The 19,371-nt window shown below is 64.6% G+C and overlaps 2 protein-coding genes across 2 annotated transcripts in view; both read right to left on the minus strand.

The window, feature by feature from the left end:
* Window positions 1-328: 328 nt before the first annotated feature.
* THAP7 (THAP domain containing 7) lies at window positions 329-10,634 on the minus strand. The gene is made up of 5 exons (XM_038126569.1): window positions 10,565-10,634; window positions 10,198-10,277; window positions 7,780-7,935; window positions 4,458-4,589; window positions 329-911 (listed from the first exon to the last, which is right to left on the minus strand). Exons 2-5 carry the CDS (start codon window positions 10,275-10,277, stop codon window positions 386-388), a joined length of 894 nt encoding a protein of 297 aa, XP_037982497.1. The 5' UTR covers window positions 10,565-10,634; the 3' UTR covers window positions 329-385.
* A 1,100-nt stretch (window positions 10,635-11,734) lies between these two features.
* LOC119696706 overlaps window positions 11,735-19,371 on the minus strand; it is a 29,735-nt gene continuing 22,098 nt past the window's right edge. The window contains exons 8-12 of the mRNA XM_038126509.1: window positions 18,323-18,432; window positions 17,900-18,046; window positions 15,855-15,963; window positions 13,989-14,161; window positions 11,735-11,907 (exon numbers count right to left, since the gene is read on the minus strand). Coding sequence (XP_037982437.1) covers window positions 11,775-11,907; window positions 13,989-14,161; window positions 15,855-15,963; window positions 17,900-18,046; window positions 18,323-18,432 — 672 coding nt within the window. The 3' untranslated portion in view covers window positions 11,735-11,774. The remainder of the gene's footprint in view (window positions 11,908-13,988; window positions 14,162-15,854; window positions 15,964-17,899; window positions 18,047-18,322; window positions 18,433-19,371) is intronic.

Consider the following 19,371-nt stretch of genomic DNA (forward strand, 5'->3'; position numbering starts at 1 on the left):
CCACCAGCCGCAGCTCCACAGGCTCCCCGGAGCTCCTCCGCGGCTCGGAGCGCGCTCTCCTCTCCCTCTGGAGCTCCACCAGCCGCAGCTCCGCGGGCTCCCTGGAGCTCCTCCGTTCTCTCCTCCCCGCGGAGCTCCACCAGCCGCAGCTCCCGCCGCTCCCTGGAGCTCCTCCGTTCTCTCCTCCCCCTGGAGCTCCTCCGTTCCCTCCTCCCCCCGGAGCTCCTCCGTTCCCTCCTCCCCGCGGAGCTCCACCAGCCGCAGCTCCCGGCGCTCCCCGGAGCTCCTCCGTTCTCTCCTCCCCGCGGAGCTCCACCAGCCGCACCCGCCGGGTAAAACCCTTTATTTACAAACCTCCGCGCCGCCTCCGAGCTCGCCGCGCTGCTCACCGCCCCGCCGCGTCTCCGAGCGCCTCGGGGCGCTCCCGGGCGCTGCGGCGCGGCTCGGGGCCGGCTCTGCGCTCCCTCTGCAGCTCGGCCAGGCGCAGCCGCAGCCGCTGCTCGCGGCGTTTGCCGGCCTGGAGCTGCCTCTGGGCTTTGTCCAGCGCGTCCAGCGCGGCCTCGGCGCGGCGCTTCCAGAGCAGCGCGCTGCCCACCTGGTAGCTGTGCTCGCTCTGGATGTAGGAGCCGGCGCGGGGCGGCAGCCGCAGCATGAACAGCGACGGCGACGGCGGCGCCGGGGGGCCCGCGGGGCTCGGGGGGGCTCCCTCGGGCAGGGCCGGGGCCGTCGCGGCCACCTCGTCGCCCGTGGCCACCAGGAGGGGCTCCGGGATGGAGCCCGAGGCGCCGGGCAGCGCCGGGACCCCGCCGTGGTCGCCGGCCGGGGGCGGGCCGGGGTCCTTGGAGTCCCGCGGGAAGCAGGAGACGTCCGAGGGCAACGGCGGGGGCGGCGGGGCCGGGAGGGGGTCCCGTCTGCGGGGACAGGGGGCGGGGGTCAGCGCGGAGAGAGCCCAAAACAGCCCGGAGAGACCCCAAAACAGCCCTGGAGAGACCCCAAAATAGCACCGGAGAGACGCCGAAATACCCATGGAAAGACCCCCAAAATAGCCCGGAGAGACGCCCAAAATACCATTGGAGGGACGCCCAAAACAGCCCCGGAGAGACCCCAAAATACCCCTGGAGAGACCTCAAAATATCCCTCAAATATCCCCAGAGAGATTCCCAAATATCCCTGGAGAGAGCCCAAAATAGCCCCGGAGAGACCCGAAAATAGCCCCGGAGAGACCCCAAAATAGCCCTGGAGAGACCCCCCAAAACAGCCCCGGAGAGACCCCAAAATACCATCGGAGTGACCCCAAAATAGCCCCGGAGAGACCCCAAAATATCATGGGAAAGACCCCAAAACAGCCCCAGAGAGACCCCAAAATAGCCCTGGAAAGACCCCCAAAATAGCCCGGAGAGACCCCCAAATACCATTGGAGGGACCCCAAAATACTCCCAGAGAGACCCCAAAATAGCCCCGGAGAGACCCCAAAATAGCCCGGAGAGACCCCAAAATAGCCCTGGAGAGACCCCCCAAAACAGCCCCGGAGAGACCCCAAAATACCATCGGAGTGACCCCAAAATAGCCCTGGAGAGACCCCAAAATAGCCCTGGAGAGACCCCAAAATAGCCCTGGGGAGACGCTAAAATACCATCAGAGTGACCCCAAAATACCCCTGGAGAGACCCCAAAACAGCCCCTGAGAGACCCCAAAACAGCCCCGGAGAGACCCCCAAAACAGCATCAGAGAGACCCCAAAATATCCCCGGAGAGACCCCAAAACAGCCCTGGAGAGACCCCAAAATAGCCCCAGAGAGACCCCCAAAATAGCCCCAGAGAGACCCCAAAATACCCCTGGAGAGACCCCAAAATTACCCCTGGAGAGACCCCAAAACAGCCCCTGAGAAACCTGCAAAACAGCCCCTGAGAGACCCCAAAACAGCCCCGGAGAGACCCCCAAAACAGCATCAGAGAGACCCCAAAATATCCCCGGAGAGACCCCAAAACAGCCCTGGAGAGACCCCAAAATAGCCCCAGAGAGACCCCCAAAATAGCCCGGAGAGACCCCCAAATACCATTGGAGGGACCCCAAAATACTCCCAGAGAGACCCCAAAATAGCCCCGGAGAGACCCCAAAATACCCCTGGAGAGACCCCAAAATAGCCCCCAAATATCCCCGGAGAGATTCCCAAATATCCCTGGAGAGAGCCCAAAACAGCACCTGAGAGACCCCAAAATATCCATGGAGAGACCCCCAAAATAGCCCGGAGAGACCCCAAAATAGCCCTGGAGAGACCCCAAAATATCCCCCAAATATCCCGAGAGAGATTCTGGAGAGAGCCCAAAATAGCCCTGGAGAGACCCCAAAATATCCCCCAAATATCCCGAGAGAGATTCTGGAGAGAGCCCAAAATATCCCTGGAGAGACCCCAAAACAGCCCAGAGAGACCCCGAAAACATCCCTGGAGAGACCCCAAAACAGCCCAGAGAGACCCCGAAAACATCCCTGGAGAGACCCCAAAATACCATGGGAGAGACCCCAAAATATCATGGGAGAGACCCCAAAATACCATGGGAGAGACCCCAAAATATCCCGGGAGAGACCCCAAAATATCCCCGGAGAGACCCCCAAAACAGCACCGGAGAGACCCCAAAATACCATCGGAGTGACCCCAAAACAGCCCAGAGAGTCCCCAAAACCAGCACCGGAGACCCCAAAATAGCCCCGGAGAGACCCCAAAATACCCCTGGAGAGACCCCAAAACAGCCCCTGAGAAACCTGCAAAACAGCCCCGGAGAGACCCCAAAATAGCACCAGAGAGACCCCGAAAATAGCCCTGGAGAGACCCCAAAATAGCCCGGAGAGACCCCAAAATACCATTGGAGGGACCCCAAAATACTCCCAGAGAGACCCCAAAATAGCCCTGGAGAGACCCCAAAATAGCCCCCAAATATCCCCAGAGAGATTCCCAAATATCCCTGGAGAGACCCCAAAATAGCCCTGGAGAGACCCGAAAATATCCATGGAAAGACCCCCAAAATAGCCCGGAGAGACCCCAAAATAGCCCCGGAGAGACCCCAAAATAGCCCCCAAATATCCCGAGAGATTCTGGAGAGAGCCCAAAATATCCCTGGAGAGACCCCAAAATATCCCCGGAGAGACCCCAAAACAGCACCGGAGAGACCCCAAAATACCATCGGAGTGACCCCCAAAACAGCCCAGAGAGACCCCAAAATATCCTCAGAGAGACCCCAAAACAGCCCCGGAGCATCCTGAGGGTCCCGGGGTGGGAGGGGTCGGGGGGAATTGGGGGGTCCAGGGAATTGGGGGGGTCTGGGGGAAATGGGGGGGTCTGGGGGAAATGGGGGGGGTCCAGGGAAATGGGGGGTCCGGGGGTGGGGGTCCCGGGGGTCCCGCGGGCCCGGCAGGGAAGGGCAGGGCTCCGGCTGTACTGGGATGAACTGGGGAGCCCCGAGACCCCCCAAAGCCCCCAAACACCCCCAAAACCCCCAAACCCCCCCAAATCCCCCACCAAAGCTCCCCCAAAGCCCCCACCAAAGCTCCCCAAATCCCCCCAAAGCCCCCCCCAAAACCCCTAAAAGCCCCCCCCAAACCCCCCCAAATCCCCCAAAGCCCCCCCAACCCCCCCCCAAAACCCCCAAATCCCCCCAAAACCCCCCCAAATCCCCCCAAAGCCCCCCAAATCCCCCCAAATCCCCCCAAAGCCCCCAAAACCCCCCCAAAGCCCCCTCAAAGCCCCCCAAACTCCCCCCCAAAGCCCCCCAAATCCCCCCAAAGCCCCCCCCCCTCCAAACTCCCCCAAACCGCCCCCAAATCCCCCACAAATCCCCCCAAAACCTCCCCCAAAGCCCCCCCAAATACCCCAAAGCCCCCCCCAAACTCCCCCCAAACCGCCCCAAATCCCCCACAAATCCCCCCCAAAACCTCCCCCAAAGCCTCCCCAAAATCTCCCCCCAACCCCCCCCCCAAAGCCCCCCAAAGACCCCCCAAAGACCCCCAAAACCCCTCCAAACCCCCCCCCAAATCCCCTCCAACCCCCCCCCAAATCCCCCCAAACTCCCCCCAAACCCCTCCCAAAGCCCCCCCAAACCTCCCCAAAACCCCCTCAAATCCCCCCAAAACCCCCCAAAGCCCCCCAAACCCCTCCCAAAGCCCCCCTCAAAGCCCCCCAAACCCCCCAACCCCCCCCAAATCCTCCCAAAACCCCCTCAAAGCCCCCCCAAAGCCCCCCCAAATCCCCCCAAAGACCCCCAAACCTCCCGCAAAGCCCCCCCAAACCTCCTCAAAACCCCCCAAACCCCCCAAAACCTCCCCCAAACCTCACCCCAAAGCCCCCCCAAAACCCCCTAAAGCCCCTCAAATCCCCCCAAAACCCCTCCCAAAGCCCCCCAAACCCCTCCCAAAGCCCCCCAAATCCCCCAAAGCCCCCCCAAATCCCCCCAGCCCCCGCTCACCTCCACCTGCGGGTGCCCCGCGGGGGTCTCGGGGGGTCGCCGGCCGGGGGGGGCTTGGGGGGCCGGGGGGGCCGCGCGGGGCCGGGGGCGAACACGGTGGGCACGGCGCCCTCCTTCAGGCGGTGATAGCCGCTGCGGAAACGGGGGTCAGGGGCACCCCAAAACGGGGGGACCCCGAAAATGGGGAACCCCAAACCACGGGGGTCAGCGGCACCCCGAAACGGGGGGGACCCCGAAAATGGGGCACCCCAAACCACGGGGGTCAGGGGCGCCCCGAAACCGGGGGGGACCCCGAAAATGGGGCACCCCGAAACCGGGGGGGACCCCGAAAATGGGGAACCCCAAACCACGGGGGTCAGCGGCACCCCGGAAACAGGGGGGACCCCAAAAATGGGGAACCCCAAACCACGGAGGTCAGCGGCACCCTGAAACGGGGCACCCCGAAAATGGGGCACCCCAAACCACGGGGGTTAGCGGCACCCCGGAAACCGGGGGGACCCCAAAAATGGGGAACCCCAAACCACGGGGGTCAGCGGCACCCCGAAACCGGGGGGGACCCCGAAAATGGGGCACCCCGGAACCGGGGGGGACCCCGAAAATGGGGCACCCCAAACCATGGGGGTCAGTGGCACCCCGAAACGGGGAACCCCAAAACCGGGGGGGTCAGGGACACCTCAAAAACGGGGGCACCCCAAAACTGGGGCACGCCGAAAACGGGGCACCCCAAAACCGGGGGAATTAGGGACACCCCAAAAACGGGGCACCCCAAAACCGGGGGGTCAGCAGCACCCCAAAACCGGGGCACCCCAAAAACGGGGGAGACCCCAAACCAGGGGGTCAGCGACACCCCAAAAACGGGGCACCACAAAAACAGGGCACCCCAAAAACAGGGCCCCCCAAAACACGGGGGTCAGCGGCACCCCACACGGGGCACCCCAAAAACGGGGGACCCCAAACCGGAGGGGGCAGCGGCACCCCAAAATCGGGGGGTCAGGGGCACCCCAAAATCGGGGGGTCAGGGGCACCCCAAAAACGGGGCGCCCCAAAACCGGGGCACCCCAAAACCGGGGGGATCAGGGGCACCCCGAAAACGGGGGGGGTCAGGGGGACCCCAAACCAGGGGGGTCAGGGACACCTCAAAAACGGGGCACCCCAAAACTGGGGGGACCCCAAAACCAGGGGGGCCCCAACACCTGGGGGGCACCTGGAATACCTGGGGGTTCCTCTCACCTGCAGCCCCCCAAACTCACCTGCAGCACCCCAAAGTCACCTGCAGCACCCCAGGTCCCATCTGCAGCCCCCCAAACTCACCTGGAGGCTCCAGGCTCACCTGCAGCTCCCAGCCCCACCTGCAGCCCCCCAAATCCCACCTACAGGCCCCCCCAGCCCCACCTGCAGCACCCCCAGAATCCCCACTCACCTGCAGCCTCACCTGCAGCCCCAGGACACACCTGAGCACACCTGAGCTGACCTGAGCACACCTGTACACACACCTGAGCACACCTGAGCTCACCTGGGCACACCTGGGCACACCTGAGCACACCTGTACACACACCTGGGCACACCTGAGCTCACCTGGGCACACCTGGGCACACCTGAGCTCACCTGTACACACACCTGGGCACACCTGGGCACACCTGAGCACACCTGAACTCACCTGTACACACCCCTGAGCTCACCTGAGCACACCTGGGCACACCTGAGCTCACCTGTACACACACTTGGGCACACCTGAGCACACCTGTACACACACCTGTACACACACCTGTACACACACCTGTACACCCCCGTGCTCACCTGTACCCCACGAGCTCGAAGCAGTGCCGCTCGAAGTGCTGCGAGCAGAAGTAGATGTATTTGGAGCTCACCTGGGCACACCTGAGCACACCTGGGCACACCTGGGCACACCTGGGCACACCTGAGCACACCTGGGCACACCTGTACACACCTGAGCACACCTGAGCACACCTGAGCACACCTGTACACACACCTGGGCACACCTGAGCACACCTGAGCTCACCTGTACACACACCTGAGCACACCTGTACACACACCTGGGCACACCTGTACACCCCCGTGCTCACCTGTATCCCACGAGCTCGAAGCAGTGCCGCTCGAAGTGCTGCGAGCAGAAGTAGATGTATTTGGAGCTCACCTGAGCACACCTGGGCACACCTGAGCACACCTGAGCACACCTGAGCTCACCTGTACACACACCTGAGCTCACCTGTACACACACCTGAGCACACCTGAGCACACCTGAGCACACCTGAGCACACCTGTACACACACCTGAGCACACCTGGGCACACCTGAGCACACCTGTACACACACCTGGGCACACCTGAGCTCACCTGAGCTCACCTGAGCACACCTGAGCACACCTGAGCTCACCTGAGCACACCTGAGCTCACCTGTACACACACCTGGGCACACCTGTACACCCCCGTGCTCACCTGTACCCCACGAGCTCGAAGCAGTGCCGCTCGAAGTGCTGCGAGCAGAAGTAGATGTATTTGGAGCTCACCTGAGCACACCTGGGCACACCTGGGCACACCTGAGCACACCTGAGCTCACCTGAGCACACCTGGGCACACACCTGAGCTCACCTGGGCACACCTGAGCACACCTGGGCACACCTGTACACACACCTGAGCACACCTGAGCTCACCTGAGCACACCTGAGCACACCTGAGCTCACCTGAGCACACCCGAGCTCACCTGTATCCCACGAGCTCGAAGCAGTGCCGCTCGAAGTGCTGCGAGCAGAAGTAGATGTATTTGGAGCTCACCTGGGCACACCTGAGCTCACCTGAGCACACCTGAGCACACCTGAGCTCACCTGTACACACACCTGAGCACACCTGAGCACACCTGTACACACACCTGAGCACACCTGAGCTCACCTGAGCCCCCCGTGCTCACCTGTATCCCACGAGCTCGAAGCAGTGCCGCTCGAAGTGCTGCGAGCAGAAGTAGATGTATTTGGAGCTCACCTGAGCACACCTGGGCACACCTGAGCACACCTGAGCACACCTGAGCACACCTGTACACACACCTGAGCACACCTGAGCACACCTGAGCACACCTGAGCTCACCTGTACACACACCTGTACACCCCCGTGCTCACCTGTACCCCACGAGCTCGAAGCAGTGCCGCTCGAAGTGCTGCGAGCAGAAGTAGATGTATTTGGAGCTCACCTGAGCACACCTGGGCACACCTGAGCACACCTGAGCACACCTGAGCACACCTGTACACACACCTGAGCACACCTGGGCACACCTGAGCACACCTGAGCACACCTGTACACCCCCGTGCTCACCTGTAGCCCACGAGCTCGAAGCAGTGCCGCTCGAAGTGCTGCGAGCAGAAGTAGATGTATTTGGAGCTGGGGTCCCAGCGCCCGCCCCCGGCCGGGTCCCGCCGCCGGCTGTTCTCCAGCCACTGCGCGCGCCGAGGGTCGTCCCGCCGCGGCAGCCTGGGGACACCGGGGGGACATTGGGGACACTGGGGACACCAAGGGGACACTGAGGGGACACTGGGGACACGGGGACATTGGGGACATCGGGGACACCGAGGGGACATTGGGGACATTGAGGGGACATTGGGGACACTGAGGGGACATTGGGGACATTGGGGACACTGGGTACACTGGGGACACGGGGACACTGGGGACACCAGGGACATTGGGGACACTGAGGGGACACGGGGCATGTGCACACCGGGGGTCGTCCCGCCGCGGCAGCCTGGGGACATCGGGGGGACATTGAGGGGACATGGGGACACTGGGGACATTGGGGACATTGTGGGGACATTGGGGACATTGGGGACACTGGGGACATCGGGGACACTGGGACATTGGGGACATTGGGGACACTGGGACATTGGGGACACTGGGGACATTGGGGACACTGGGACATTGGGGACATTGGGGACACTGGGGACACTGGGACATTGGGGACATCGGGGACACCGAGGGGACATTGGGGACATTGAGGGGACACGGGGCATGTGCACACCGGGGGTCGTCCCGCCGCGGCAGCCTGGGGACATCGGGGACACCGAGGGGACATTGGGGACATTGGGGACACCGGGGACATTGAGGGGACACTGGGACATTGGGGACATGGGGACACTGAGGGGACATTGGGGACTGCACCCGCCAGGGGCTGTCCTGCTGCGGCAGCCTGGGACAGCAAGGGGGGACATTGGGGACATTAACGGGGACATTGGGACATTGGGGACATGGGGACATTGGGGACTGCGCCCACCAGGGGTCATCCCACCACGGCAGCCTGGGGACAGCAATGGGGCCGGTGACAGGGACACTGAGGGGACACTGGGGACACTAACGGAGACACGGGGACATTGGGAAGAGATGGGGACAGGGACATTGTATGGGGACAGTGACAGGGACATTGGGGACATTGTATGGGGACACTGGGGACACTGAGGGGACACTGGGGACAGGGACAGGCCATTGCTGGGGGAGGTGACATTCCTGGGGGGTGACACGGGTGACAGGGGGACGCAGGAGCAGGAGGGGACACAAGAGGATGGGGACATGGGAGGACACGGAGGACACAGGTGACACACGGGTGACACAGGTGGCAAAGGTCACAAAGTTGACAAAGGTGAAACAGGTGACACACAGGTGACACAGGTGGCAAAGGTCACAAAGGTGACATGTCACACAGATGACACAGGTGACACAAGTCACACAGGTGACACAGGTGACAGAAGTCACAAAGTTGACAAAGGTGAAACAGGTGACACAGATGACACACAGGTGATGGGTGACACACAGGTGACACACAGGTGACACACAGGTGATGGGTGACACACAGGTGACACACAGGTGACACGAGGCTGCAGTCCCCCCCCCCATCCCCAATTTCAGCAGGGCTGAACCTTCCTCCCCCCCGCGCACCTGGGAATGGAACGGTCCGGCCGGGCCCTTCCAGGGGGACAGGGCCGAACCATCCCTCAAATGGGGGGGGACAGACACACCTGGGACAGCCCATTGATGGTGGGGGGGGACAGACACACCTGGGACAGTGGGACAGCCCATTGATGGGGGGGGGTGACAGTGACAGCTGGGACAGCCCATTGCTCAAATGGGGGGGGGGACAGACACACCTGGGCCAGCCCATTGCTGGGGGGGGGTGACAGTGACAGCTGGGCCAGCCCATTGCTCAAATGGGGGGGGGGACAGACACACCTGGGACAGCCCATTCCTGGCGGGGGGGGGGGTTGACAGCTGGGACAGCCCATTGCTGGGGAGGGGTGACAGTGACACCTGGGCCAGCCCATTGCTGGGGAGGGGGGGGGTTGACACACCTGGGACAGCCCATTGCTCAAATGGGGGGGGGGGACAGACACACCTGGGACAGCCCATTCCTGGCGGGGGGGGGGGGGGGACAGACACACCTGGGACAGCCCATTCCTGGCGGGGGGGGGGGGGGGTTGACAGCTGGGACAGCCCATTGCTGGGGAGGGGTGACAGTGACACCTGGGCCAGCCCATTGCTGGGGAGGAGGGGTTGACAGCTGGGACAGCCCATTGCTCAAATGGGGGGGGGGGTGACAGATGGGCCAGCCCATTCCGGAGGGGCGGGGGGTGACACCGGTGCCAGCCGTCGCTAGGGGGGGTGGCACCGGTGACGGGGGGCGGGGTGTCACGGTCGCTGTGGGGACTCGGGGGGCTGGGGGTGTCCCTCCCTCCCTCCGGGGTCCCTCACCGGTGGAAGGAGATGCCTCTGCCGCGCGTGTCGCGGGTGTCGCGGGTGCAGCAGCCGGCGGCGGAGCAGTGCCGGGGCATCTGCAGGGAACAGGGGTGTCACTGGGCTCCCCAAATCCCCGGGCACACCCCCAAAACCCCGCGGCGTCCCCCCCGAACCCCCCGGCCCGTCCTCCCTCAGCGCGGCCCTGCCCCCCCCCCCCACCCCCTCACGCAGGGCCTGCCCCGCTCCGCCCGCCCCCAACGGCCTGACATCCCCCCACAACGGCCTGGCCCGCCTCCCCTCGCCCCGTCCCGTCCCGTTCGGCCGCTTTTCCCCGCTTTTTCCCCGTTTTTCCCCGTTTTTCCCTCGCTTTTCCCGGCCCCACCTCGGCGCTCCCATCCCGCCGCCGCCGCCGCGGCCTCCCCCGGAAGTCTCGCGAGAACTCCCGGGGGCTGCGAGAACGGCGCCCGCCCGCCGAGGCCGCGCCTCATTTGCATCCCGCGCTGTGATTGGCCAGACGGGCCGCGCCCCCGCCTCATTACCTATGCAAGCCCCGCCCCTCTCCGCGGGCGTGGCGCGCCCCTCCCCCGGCGGCTTTTGGGGGGATTTGGGGGGATTTTGGGGTTTTTGGGGGGTTTTTGGGGGTTTTTGGGGGATTTCACCCCCCAAACCGGGATAAAAAGGGTCTCGGCCCCGCCCCGAGCAGATCGCGGAGGGTTTGGAGAAATCGTGGGGTTTTATTGGGGGGTTTCAGCCCTCCCAACGAGGATGAAGACGGTTTTGGGGTGCCCCCAGCGGATTTTGGGGTCCCGCGGGGGATTTTGGGGGATTTCACCCAAAAATTGGGATTAAAAGGGTCTTGGCCTCCGCTCTGAGCAGACTGGGGGGAGTTGGAGAGATCCTGGTGGGGTTTTGGGGGTTTCAGCCCCCCCAATGAGGGTTTGGGGTGTCCTGGGGGATTTTGGGGTCCCGTGGGAGATTTTGGGGGATTTCACCCAAAAATTGGGATAAAAAGGGTCTTGGCCTCCGCTCTGAGCAGACTGGGGGGGGTTGGAGAGATCCTGGTGGGGTTTTGGGGGTTTCAGCCCCCCCAATGAGGGTGAACACGGTTTTGGGGTGTCCTGGGTGATTTTGGGGTGTCCTGGGGGATTTTGGGGTGTCCTGGAGGAGTTTTGGGGGATTTCACCCCAAAATTGGGATAAAAAGGGTCTTGCCCACCTCCTTCAGCAGACTGAGGGGGGGTTGGAAAGATCCTGGGGGGTTTTGGGGTTCGGGTTTGTGGTTTTGGGGTCGGGTTTGGGGTTCGGGTTTGTGGTTTTGGGGTTCGGGTTTGTGGTTTTGGGGGTCGGGTTTGGGGTTCGGGTTTGTGGTTTTGGGGTCGGGTTTGGGGTTCGGGTTTGTGGTTTTGGGGTTCGGGTTTGTGGTTTTGGGGGTCGGGTTTGTGGTTTTGGGGGTCGGTTTTGGGGTTCGGGTTTGTGGTTTTGGGGGTCGGGTTTGTGGTTTTGGGGGTCGGGTTTGGGGTTTTGGGGTTTTGTGCTTTTGGGGTTTTGTGGTTTTGGGGTTGGGGTTCGGGGCGGGATTTGGGGTCGGGGGGTTCAGGGGGTGCCCGCAGCGCTGGGGGCGGGGCCGCTGTCGCTGTCGCTGTCGCTGTCGCTGTCGCTGTCGCTGTCGCTGTCGCCGCCCCGCAGCATCCGCCGCACCGTGCGGGACAGGCTCATGGGGTCACACCTGCGCGGGAGGGGACACCCCGCTGACCCCATAGGGACCCCAATATCCCACAGGGACCCCACTGACCCCACAGGGACCCCACTGACCCCACTGACACCCCACTGACCCCATAGGGACCCCAATATCCCACAGGGACCCCACTGACCCACAGAGACCCCGCTGACACCCCACTGACCCCACTGACCCCACTGACCCCACTGACCCCACTGACCCCACTGACACCCCACTGACACCCCGCTGACACCACGGGGACCCCATAGAGACCCCAACATCCCATAGAGACCCCACTGACCCCACAGGGACCCCAGTATCCCATAGAGACCCCAGTGACACCCCACTGACCCCACAGACCCCACTGACCCCACAGACCCCACAGACCCCGCTGACACCCCACTGACCCCACAGGGACCCCATAGAGACCCCAACATCCCATAGAGACCCCACAGAGACCCCAATATCCCATAGATACCCCATAGAGACCCCACTGACCCCACAGGGACCCCAATATCCCACAGAGACCCCATATGGGACCCCACTGACCCCACTGACCCCACATGGAGCCCAGTATCCCATAGAGAGCCCATATGGGACCCCACTGACCCCACTGACCCCGCTGACCCCACTGACCCCACAGACCCCACTGGCACCCCACAGACCCCACAGGGACCCCAGTATCCCATAGAGAGCCCATATGGGACCCCACTGACCCCACTGACCCCGCTGACCCCACTGGCACCCCACTGACCCCATAGGGACCCCAATATCCCACAGAGAGCCCATATGGGACCCCACTGACCCCGCTGACCCCACTGACCCCACTGACCCCACTGACACCCCACTGACCCCATAGGGACCCCAGTATCCCATAGAGAGCCCATAAACCCCATAGGGACCCCAGTATCCCATAGAGACCGCAGTGACACCCCACAGACCCCGCTGACCCCACTGGCACCCCACAGACCCCACAGGGACCCCAATATCCCATAGAGAGCCCATAAACCCCATAGGGACCCCAATAACCCACAGAGACCCCACAGAACCCCTACAGCCCCCCCATGCCATAGGGGCTCCGGGGGTCTGTGGGGTCTACAGGGTCTATAGGGTCTCTAGGGGTTCCATAGGGTCCATAGGGTCTATAGGGTCTATAGGGTCTATAGGGGTTCCATGGGGTCTCTAGGGGCTCCATAGGGTCCATAGGGTCTCTAGGGGTTCCATAGGGTCTATAGGGTCTATAGGGGTCCCATGGGCTCTATAGGGTCTCTAGGGGCTCCATAGGGTCTATAGGGTCTATAGGGGTTCCATGGGCTCTATAGGGTCTATAGGGGTTCCATAGGGTCTATAGGGTCTATAGGGGTTCCATAGGGGTTCTATAGGGGTTCCATAGGGTCTATAGGGTCTATAGGGGCTCCATAGGGTCTATAGGGTCTATAGGGTTCCATAGGGTCTATAGGGTTCCATAGGGGCTCCATAGGGTCCATAGGGTCTATAGGGTCCATAGGGTTCTATAGGGGTCTATAGAGATTCCATAGGGGTTCTATGGGGTCTATAGGGTCTATAGGGGCTCCATAGGGTCCATAGGGTCCATAGGGTCTATAGGGGTTCTATAGGGGTCTATAGAGGTTCCATAGGGGTTCCATAGGGTCTATAGGATCTCCAGGGCCTCCATAGGGTCTATAGGGTTCCATAGGGTCCATAGGGTCTATAGGGGTTCTATAGGGGTCTATAGGGTTCCATAGGGGTTCTATGGGCTCTATAGGGTCTATAGGGTCTATAGGGGCTCCATAGGGTCCATAGGGTCTATAGGGGTTCCATGGGCTCTATAGGGTCTATAGGGGTTCCACAGGGTCTATAGGGTCTCTAGGGGCTCCATAGGGTCCATAGGGTCTATAGGGTCTATAGAGGTTCCATAGGGGTTCTATAGGGGTTCCATGGGCTCTATAGGGTCTATAGGGTCTATAGGGGCTCCATAGGGTCCATAGGGTCTCTAGGGGTTCCATAGGGTCTATAGGGTCTCTAGGGGTTCCATAGGGGCTCCATAGGGTCCATAGGGTCTATAGGTCCCCGTGGCGGGCGCTGCCCACCTGAGGCGGGCCCGCAGCACGGCCACGTGCCGCGCGGTGGCCGCGGCGCCGTCCCCGACGTCCTCGAGCTGGCGGCGCAGGAGGTGGCCCTGGGCCCGCGCCCGGGCCGTGCCCGCGGCCACCGCGGCCACCTGCTCGGCCACCAGACGGCCAGCGGCCTCGGCGGCGCGGGCCTGGGGACACGGGGGACATTGGGGACACTGGGGACACGGGGACACTGGGGACACTGGGGACATTGGGGACACTGGGGACAGCGGGGACAGCAGGGACACTGGGGACACTGGGGACAGCAGGGACACTGGGGACACTGGGGACAGGGGGACACTGGGGACACTGGGGACACTGGGGACATTGGGGACACTGGGGACAGCGGGGACACTGGGGACAGCGGGGACACTGGGGACACTGGGGAATGGGGGACACTGGGGACACTGGGAATGGGGACAGGGGGACAGGGGGACACTGGGGAATGGGGACACTGGGGACACGGGGACATTGGGGACATTGGGGACAGCGGGGACACTGGGGACAGTGGGGAATTGGGGACACTGGGGACAGGGGGACAGGGGGACACTGGGGACACTGGGGACACTGGGGACACTGGGGACATTGGGGACACACTGGGGACATTGGGGACCCTGGGGAATGGGGACACTGGGGACAGGGGGAATGGGGGCAACGGGGACACTGGGGAACGGGGACACTGGGGACAGGGGGACCCTGGGGACAGCTGGGGAATGGGGACAGGGGGACAGGGGGACACTGGGGACACTGGGGACACGGGGACACTGGGGAATGGGGACACTGGGGACACGGGGGACACTGGGGGATTGGGGACAGCAGGGGGACATTGGGGACAGTGGGGACATTGGGGACAGGGGGACACTGGGGACACTGGGGAATGGGGACACTGGGGGGACATTGGGGACACTGGGGGATTGGGGACAGCGGGGACATTGGGGACAGCGGGGAGTGGGGACAGCAGGGTCATTGGGGACAGCGGGGATATTGGGGACACTGGGGACACTGGGGATAGCGGGGGGACATTGGGGACACTGGGGAATGGGGACACTGGGGGATTGGGGGATTTGGGACAGCGGGGACATCAGGGGGATTGGGGACATTGGGGATGTTGGGGACAGCGGGGGGATTTGGGGATTGGGGACAGTCGGGGGATTGGGGACATTGAAGACACTGGTGACATTGGGGACATTGGGGGATGGGGGGATTGGGGACATTGAGGATGCTGGGGACATTGGGGACATCAGGGGGACAGGGGGACATTGGGGGGGATTGGGGGTGTTGGGGACATTGGGGACATCGGGGACACTGGGGACACTGGGGATATTTGTGACATTGGGGACATTGGGGACAGTGGGGACATCGGGGACATCGGCGGGATTGAGGACATTGGGGACAGCGGGGGATGTGGGGACTCGGGGACATTGTGGCACAGGGAGGACACGTGGGGACACAGGGGCCGTGGGGGACGGCAGGGGACAGGAGGTGACAGCGAGTGAGTGACAGCGAGTGAGTGACAGCGAGTGACAGCGGGTGACAGCGGGGAATGGGAGTGACAGGAAGTGACGAGAGATGACAGGTGACAGCGGCTGACAGGAGGTGGCAGCGGCTGACAGGAGGTGGCAGCGGTAACACGGGTGACACACAGGTGACACACAGGTGACACAGGTGACACAGGTGACACAGGTGACAGGTGGCAGCGGCTGACAGGAGGTGGCAGCGGTAACACGGGTGACACAGGTGACAGTAGGTGACACACAGGTGACAGTAGATGACACAGGTGACAGTAGGTGACACACAGGTGACACAGGTGACACAGGTGACAGGTGGCAGCGGCGCTCGCACCTGCAGCCGGTAGCGCTCCCCCCGCAGCCGCTGCTCCTCGGCCTCGGCCGCCAGCAGCCGCAGGCGACGCGCGGTGACACGGGCCGAGCGCGACAGCGCCACCCGCGCCCTGCGGGGACAGCCGGCTCGCCTGGGTCACCCGGGCCACCCGCCGAGCCACCTGAGTCCCCTGGGTCACCCGTGTCACCCACAGCGTCACCCGTGTCACCCACAGAGCCGCCTGAGTCCCCTGGGTCACCCACGGAGTCACCTGTGTCCCCTGTGTCACCCCGTGTCACCCGCAGAGCCACCTGAGTCCCCTGGGTCACCCTGTGTCACTCCTGTCACCGGGGTCACCCAAAGAGTCACCTGTGTCCCCTGGGTCACCCTGTGTCACCCACAGTGTCCCCTGTGTCCCCTGGGTCACCCTGTGTCACCCACAGAGCCACCTGTGTCCCCTGGGTCACCCTGTGTCACCCTGTGTCACCCACAGTGTCCCCTGTGTCACCTGTGTCACCCATGTCACCCACAGAGTCACCTGTGTCCCCTGGGTCACCCTGTGTCACCCACAGTGTCCCCTGTGTCACCCATGTCACCCACAGATCCACCTGTGTCCCCTGGGTCACCCTGTGTCACTCGTGTCACCCACAGAGTCACCTGTGTCCCCTGGGTCACCCTGTGTCACTCCTGTCACCCGTGTCACCCACAGAGTGACCCGCGGCCACCGGGGACAGCGCCCCCCGCGCCCTGCAGCAGGGACAGCTGCGTCACCCGTGTCACCCGTGTCACCCGTGTCCCCCTGCCCCTCCGTGTCCCCCCTGTGCCCCTGGTGTCCCCTGGTGTCCCCGTGTCCCCACATGCCCACCTGTCCCCCCCATGCCCCCTTGTCCCCTCTGTGTCCCCTGTCCCCACGTGTCCCCTCTGTCCCTCCGTGTCCCCCTGTCACCATGTCCTCCGTGTCACCCGTGTCCCCCTGTCGCCCTGTCCCATGTCCCCCCATCTCTCTGTCCTCGTGTCCGCGGTGTCCCCCCCGTGCCCCCCGTCCCCATGGCCCCTGTCCCCCCGCTGTCCCCACATGTCCCACTGGTGTCCCCCGTGTCCCCCCCGTCCCCCCCTGTCCCCCCTCTCCCCCCCATGCCCCCTGTGTCCCCCTGGTGTCCCCCCTGTCCCCTGTCCCCCCCATAACCCCTGCCCCCCATGCCCCCCTGTCCCCCCCATGTCCCCCTGCCCCTGTCCCCTGTCCCCCTGTCCCCCCAATAACCCCTGCCCCCCTGTCCCTCCCTGTCCCCCGTGTCCCCCCGTGTCCCCCCGTGTCCCTCTGTCCCTGTCCCCTGTCCCCCCCATAACCCCTGCCCCCCATGCCCCCGCTTTCCCCCGTGTTCCCCATGTCCCCCCGTGTCCCCGTCCCCTGTCCCCCTGTCCCCCCATAACCGCTGCCCCCCATCACCCCAATGTTCCCCCCGTGTCCCCCCTGTCGCCCCTGTCCCCCCCATAACCCCTGTCCCCCCTGTCCCCTGTCCCCCTGTCCCCCAAAACCTCTGCCCCCCGTCCCCCCTGTCCTCCCCATGTCCCCCCTGTCCCCTTGTCCCCCCCCATAACCCCTGCCCCCCCCATCCCCTGTCCCTGTCCCCTGTCCCTGTTCCCTGTCCGTTTCCCCTGTCCCTATCCCCTGTCCCTGTCCCCTGTCGCTGTCCCTGTCGCTGTCCCTGTCCCTATCCCCTGTCCCTGTCCCCTGTCGCTGTCCCTGTCGCTGTCCCTGTCCCTGTCCCCTGTCCCTGTTCCCTGTCCGTTTCCCCTGTCCCTATCCCCTGTCCCCTGTCCCCTGTCCCTGTCCCCTGTCCCTGTCCCTGTCGCTGTCCCCTGTCCCTGTCCCCTGTCCCTGTCCCTGTCGCTGACCCCTGTCCCCTGTCCCTGTCCCTGTCGCTGTCCCTGTCCCCTGTCCCCTGTCCCTGTCCCTGTCCCCGTCCCTGTCGCTGTCGCTGTCCCCTGTCCCTGTCCCTGTCGCTGTCCCCTGTCCCTGTCCCTGTCCCTGTCGCTGTCCCCTGTCGCTGTCCCGTGTCGCTGACCCCGCCTCTCTCCGCAGCAGCTCCTGCAGGTGCTCGCAGCGGGCGCGCAGGGCGGGCTCGGGGCCGCTCCCGGTGCTCCCGGTGCTCCCGGTGCTCCCGGGGGTCCCGGTGGTCCCGGTGCTCCCGGTGCTCCCGGGGGTCCCGGTGCTCCCGGTGCTCCCGGTGCTCCCGGTGCTCCCGGGGGTCCCGGTGCTCCCGGTGCTCCCGGTGCTCCCGGTGCTCCCGGGGGTCCCGGTGCTCCCGGTGCTCCCGGTGCTCCCGGTGCTCCCGGGGGTCCCGGTGGTCCCGGTGCTCCCGGTGCTCCCGGGGGTCCCGGTGCTCCCGGTGCTCCCGGTGCTCCCGGTGCTCCCGGGGGTCCCGGTGGTCCCGGTGGTCCCGGGGGTCCCGGTGGTCCCGGTGCTCCCGGGGGGGTCCCGCGGGGGCCGCAGCCGCTCCCGGAGCCGCCGCTGCTCCTGCGCCAGCCGGGCCCGCGCCCCCTGCGCGTCCCGAGCGCGCGAGCCCGCGGCCAGCACGGCCCGGCGGAGCTCCTCCACCTGCGGCAGGTGAGACACCCTGTGCCACCCTGTGCCACCCACCCTGTGCCACCCTGTGCCACCCTGTGCCACCCTGTGCCACCCTGTGCCCATGGCACCCACCCCTGTGCCACCCTGTGCCACCTGTGCCCATGGCACCCACCCCTGTGCCCATCCCTGTGCCACCCTGTGCCACCCACCCTGTGCCACCCTGTGCCACCCTGTGCCACCCTGTGCCCACCCCTGTGCCACCCTCTGTCACCCTGTGCCACCCTGTGCCAATGGCACCCACCCCTGTGCCACCCTGTGCCACCTGTGCCCATGGCAGCTCCTCCACCTGCGGCAGGTGAGACACGGCTGTGCCACCCTGTGCCACCCACCCTGTGCCACCCTCTGCCACCCTGTGCCCACCCTGTGCCCATGGCACCCACCCTGTGCCCACCCTGTGCCACCCTGTGCCACCCTGTGCCACCCTGTGCCCATGGCACCCACCCTGTGCCCACCCTGTGCCCACCCCTGTGCCACCCTGTGCCACCCTGTGCCCACCCTGTGCCACCCTGTGCCCACCCCTGTGCCCACCCTGTGCCACCCTGTGCCACCCTCTGTCACCCTGTGCCACCCTGTGCCACCCTGTGCCACCCTGTGCCCATGGCACCTACCCCTGTGCCCACCCCTGTGCCACCCTGTGCCACCCTCTGTCACCCTGTGCCACCTGTGCCCATGGCAGCTCCTCCACCTGCGGCAGGTGAGACACGGCTGTGCCACCCTGTGCCACCCACCCTGTGCCACCCTCTGTCACCCTGTGCCACCCTGTGCCACCCTGTGCCCACCCTGTGCCACCCTGTGCCCACCCCTGTGCCCACCCCTGTGCCACCCTGTGCCACCCTGTGCCACCCTGTGCCACCCTGTGCCCAGTGCAGCTCCTCCACCTGCGGGCAGGTGAGGCAGGGCCTAAAAATC

The sequence above is a fragment of the Motacilla alba genome, unplaced genomic scaffold (assembly GCF_015832195.1).
Source record: "Motacilla alba alba isolate MOTALB_02 unplaced genomic scaffold, Motacilla_alba_V1.0_pri HiC_scaffold_35, whole genome shotgun sequence".
Taxonomy (NCBI): domain Eukaryota; kingdom Metazoa; phylum Chordata; class Aves; order Passeriformes; family Motacillidae; genus Motacilla; species Motacilla alba.